Source organism: Manacus candei, unplaced genomic scaffold (assembly GCF_025592945.1).
Source record: "Manacus candei isolate 608988 ecotype Guabito, Panama unplaced genomic scaffold, ASM2559294v1 h1tg000189l, whole genome shotgun sequence".
NCBI lineage: Eukaryota > Metazoa > Chordata > Aves > Passeriformes > Pipridae > Manacus > Manacus candei.
Window position 1 is genome coordinate 716,053 of NW_026138237.1, and position 4,567 is coordinate 720,619.

A 4,567-nucleotide genomic window follows, 5' to 3' on the forward strand; every position below is an offset into this window, starting at 1 on the left:
AAGGCATTAACACCTTCACCCCCAGCCTGAGGGGTCATCTCTGCTAATGGACCACCTTGGACTGGCATAATAGGCAGCTGCAACACCCAGACCATCAAGGACTCCAAAAATATCCCATGACTCACAGAGTTAAATCACCCATTGTGAAGCTCCCTGCCCTGGTGGAGGTACTGGGCATTCCCACCTGAATTTGAGCATATATAAACTTCGGGTTTTGGGACTTCTGGTACCACTCACCAGATCCAGAGGAGGACCAGAACTTGGACAGAACTGCGATCATCATCCGGACCAACAGGTTTTCTTTTACTTTGCACCCAGGGGGGGCCACGTGGTGCTCAGCACAGGGGTTGACAAACACCGTTCTGTTCTTGTCCCAGGGTGTGGGGTTATACATCTGCTTTTGTGGGTTAAAACCAGTCTTTCTCTCTATTGTTGTATTCATTGTAATCTTTTTAGTAAATTATAACTCTGATTTGTAATCTCTCTTGAGTTGCGTTCATTTCTCACGCCAGTTTACTTTTAAACCGGCACAGTGCTCCAGTGCAGCATAGGCAGGTATGAACACCTGTGCTTGGGGTGCATACACACGCACGTGTGTGTGTGTGTGTGCGTGCCTAGAGGGAATGGGGGACCAGGTGATACGTCTTGCCCTCAGCTTGTACTTGCCAGCACCCAGGGAAGGCTGGAGCTTGAGGAGGAGGAGAATCTTGGTGAAGTATGGAGTGAGGTAGAGGAGGATCCTGGTAGGAGAGGACAAGGTCCCTGGGTCCCTGGGGGGTTGACTCACAAGCATCAAGGAAGTTGGGGTGGAGGTGGTTCCTGCCATCATGGAAGCACTGTGATCGATAGTGACAACTGGGACAGGATCAAGGAGAGCCAATGTCACTGCTGGCTTCTGGAGGGGTGTAAAGGGGGATCCAGGGACCCAAGACTGATCTGCCTTACCTCCATTCTGGGAAGGTGACGGAGCAGCAAGTCCTGGAAACCATTGCTGGACACATGAACAACAACTCGTTGAGGGGGTCAGATTGGCTTGCCCAAGGGGGGGTTCTGCTTGGCCACCTAATCCCCTCCTGTGATAGAGCAAGCAGCCAGCAGACACAGACAGCAGGGGACAGTGTCCACCTGCACTGCAGGGAGGCCTTGGGCACTGCCTCCCATCTGGTCCTCCTAGGGAAGCTGTTGGTGTACAGGCTGGATAAGTAGAGGTCGAGGCAGGAAGGCTGGATCCAGGGGTGGTGGTGAGCGACGCACAGTTTCATGGGAGGCCGGTCGCTCACAGGGTCCCCAGGGATCTGTGCTGGGCCCTGGCCTGTTTAACATCCTCATCCCCTGGATGATGGGACAGCAAATGTGCAGGTGACAGCAAACCGTGAGGAGTGGCTAACAAACCAGGGGTCATGTGTCCATCCAGAGGGACCTGGAGAGGCTGGAGAAGTGGGCTGGCAGGAGTCTCCTGAGGTTCAACCAGGGAATGTACAGAGTTCTGCCCCGGGAAGGAACAACCCCAGCATCAGGATATGCTGCGGCCCATCCAACTGGAAGGCAGCTCTGCAGCAGGGGGGCTGGGGGACACCACATTGACCATAAGCTTAGCACGTCCTCAGGGCAAAGCAGGTGAATGATATCCTGGGCTGCATCCTGTGACCTTGTCAGTGGGTCACAGGAGGTCACAGAGGTGACTGTGAAACCACCCTGGGGGTGCTCTGTCCAGTGTAGGGCTTTGAGGAGCAAGTCCAAGAGACATGGACTTGCTGGAGGGAGCCCAGTGAAGAGCCCCAAGGAGGATGGGCTTGAGCATCTTTAATACAAGGAGGAGCTGCGAGTGCTGCGACTGTACATCCTGGAGCACAGGAAGCTCAGGCATATCTCATCCATGTATATAAATATCCAAAGGAAAGCACAGAGGATGAAACCTGGCTCTTCCCAGTGATGCCCAGTTGCAGCACCGGAGGCCATGGGCACAAACTGGAATACAGGAGTGTCCCTGTGCACATCAGGAAACACTTTTTTCCTGGCCCAGGTTGCCTAGACACCTGTGCAGTCTCCATCCTTGGACATTTCCAAAAGTGACCTGGACACTGTCCTGGGCCCCTGGCTCCAGGTGGCCCTGCCTGAGCAGGGTGTAGGACCAGAGAGACCCTAGAGCTGCCTCCAGCCTCAGCCAGTCCAAGACCCCAGGACCTGTGTCCAGAACGTGCCTGTGTTGAGGGTGTTTGTGTGCAGCTGCAGTGTGGAGAGTGTGTGTGGGGTGGGTGTGTACATGCAGGGGTACATGATGGCTTGCACATGCCTCATTTCTGTGAGTCCATACAGCTGGGTGTACATATAGTGGTGTGCACACACCATTGCACATGTGACTGCCGGTGCTGTGTGTGCTGATGTGTCCGGACATAGGCACAGCTGAGAGTGGCTGGAGGGAAGGTAGGAATGTGTGTGTGTCTGTGTGTATCTGTGTGCTTCTGTACAGACTGCGTATAGCTGTGCAGAGCTGCGGGCACACGCCCGAGCGTGCGTGCGCGTACAGCTGTGTGAGCGTGCACGGCTGTGTGTGCCCGCACGCCCCCTGCCCGGGTGTCTCAGGGTGTTTCAGTGTGTGCTGTGGGTGCGCAGGGAGGGTGCGCGCGCCCCCCGGGTCTCTCGGTGTTTCAGCGTGTGCCGTGCGCGTGCGTGGTGCGCGCGTGCACGGGTGTCTGTGGTGGTTGTGCGCGCAGGCGCGGTGCCGTGCGCGCGCCCGGGCCGGGCGGACGTGGCGGCGGTGAGGGCGATGCGGGCGGTGCCGCCGGGGCCGGGGCTGTGGGTGCTGCTGGCGGCGGCGCTGGTGGCGGGTCGCTGCTCGGAGCTCCCCCAGCTCCGCGGGGCCGCGCTGCGGGACCTGGCCCGGGGCAAGGTGGAGGTGAGCGCGGGCAGGGCGCGCGGGGAGGGCCGGAGGTGAGCCGGTGCCCGCCGGGTGCCTGACGGGGTGTCCCTTTCCTCAGACCTGCGGCGGGTGACGGCTGAACCGCCTCAGGGAGGTACGTAGCGGGGCCGGGGGGCGCGGGGAGCCGGGGCCGTCCCGCGCTGAGCCGGGCCGGGCCGGGCCGGCCGCTCTCCGCAGGTGAAGGCATTCGTCACCCAGGACATCCCGCTCTAGTACCCGGCGGAGGCGGCAGCGCTGGGGCCCTGCAGGAGTGCACAGGATGGGATGGGACGGGATGGGATGGGACAGGGGCGGGACAGGATGCGAGGGGACAGGGTGTGAAGGGATGGGATGGAAGATGGGACGGGCTGAGGGAAGGATCAGATGGAGGATGGGGCTGGGTGAAGAGTCGAGGACGGGATGGTTGGGGGATGGGATGGGTCAGGGCAGGATAGGAGGATATGGAGGATGGTGTGATATGACATGTAGGACAGGAAGGGATGTGATACAATGAAGGATGGGATGGGAGAAAATGCGATGTGACAGAAGGGATGGAGGACAGTATAGAATGGGCAGAAGTGGGATGTGATGGAGGATGGAATGGGATGTGATGGGACAGGGGCTGCATGGTCCTGCCCAGTGCTGTCTGCTCCTTGACACATCATCCAGCCATAACCTGGAGATGAAACACCTGCCCGGTGCTGACCCCGAGCTCGTGCTCCTCAGCCACCGGTACGAGGAGCTGGAGGTGAGTGGGCAGCATGGCACCCACTGCTACAGGGCCTGGGGTGGTCAGTGCTCTGTGGATGCCAGGCTGCAGCCCCTGTCTGGGCGCAGAGAATCCCCCTGAGTGACATGACCCGGGAGGAGATCAACCGGCTGGTGCAGGAGCTGGGCTTCTACCGCAAGGAGACGCCTGATGCCCCCGTGCCCGAGGAGTTCCAGTTTGCCCCTGCCAAGCCTCTGCCCACACTGCCACCCCCCCAAGCATCCACCACTGGCATCAAGACCCCACTCAAACGTGACAAGGGAGAACACCCAGACCTCTAGTGAGGAGTGCTGCACTTGGGACAGGGTCCTGCAGCCAGTCCACAGCACAGGGAACGAGGGTGTTACAGCAGCTGGGGATAGTGCTGTGGAGTGGCAGAGCTGCCCCCCCCCCCCGCTCTTGCTTGGTGCTGTGTAGCCTCTGCTCCAAGGATGCCCTGAGTAGCTCAGACTTTGAGCAGGGGCTTCCTGGGCACTGTGGGCATCCCAAGGTTCCCATGTGGTGGTCGTTGCCTTCCCATGCCTGCAGCCTGTTATCCCTGGCCAGTTGGGAGGAGCAGCATTCCTTGCACTCCCTTGCTGTGCCCGGAGGTTTAGCTGCTCCCGGCAACTGGGCAGCTGCATCCTACCTGCATGGGACAGGATGAAACCCTCAGCAGAAAGCGACAGGTGCTAAGGGTAGATGTGCTGAGTCCCAAAGGTGGGAGAGCTGCCCCAGGGAGAGGGCTTTACCCCCCAGTAGGGTTATCTTGTATCCAGCACCCAGTAAAGCCTTTATATATAGTTGGCTGCACTGTGTCATCTTTTCAGGGCAGGCTTGGTGGTGTGCATCCTGCACTGCTCTGTGCCAAGGGGAGCTGGGTGCCCCAGAGCTGCTCAGAGGCAGGAGAGGATGGCAGG

At 59.3% G+C, this 4,567-nt stretch overlaps 1 protein-coding gene across 1 annotated transcript; it reads left to right on the plus strand.

Annotated features, from left to right (window-relative positions):
- The first annotated feature begins 2,715 nt into the window (after nucleotides 1–2,715).
- On the plus strand, nucleotides 2,716–4,450 carry SELENOM (selenoprotein M). Its single transcript, XM_051774176.1, has 5 exons — nucleotides 2,716–2,896; nucleotides 2,979–3,014; nucleotides 3,098–3,132; nucleotides 3,569–3,647; nucleotides 3,737–4,450. Exons 1-5 carry the CDS (start codon nucleotides 2,768–2,770, stop codon nucleotides 3,947–3,949), a joined length of 492 nt encoding a protein of 163 aa, XP_051630136.1. The 5' UTR covers nucleotides 2,716–2,767; the 3' UTR covers nucleotides 3,950–4,450.
- The last annotated feature ends 117 nt before the right edge of the window (nucleotides 4,451–4,567 follow it).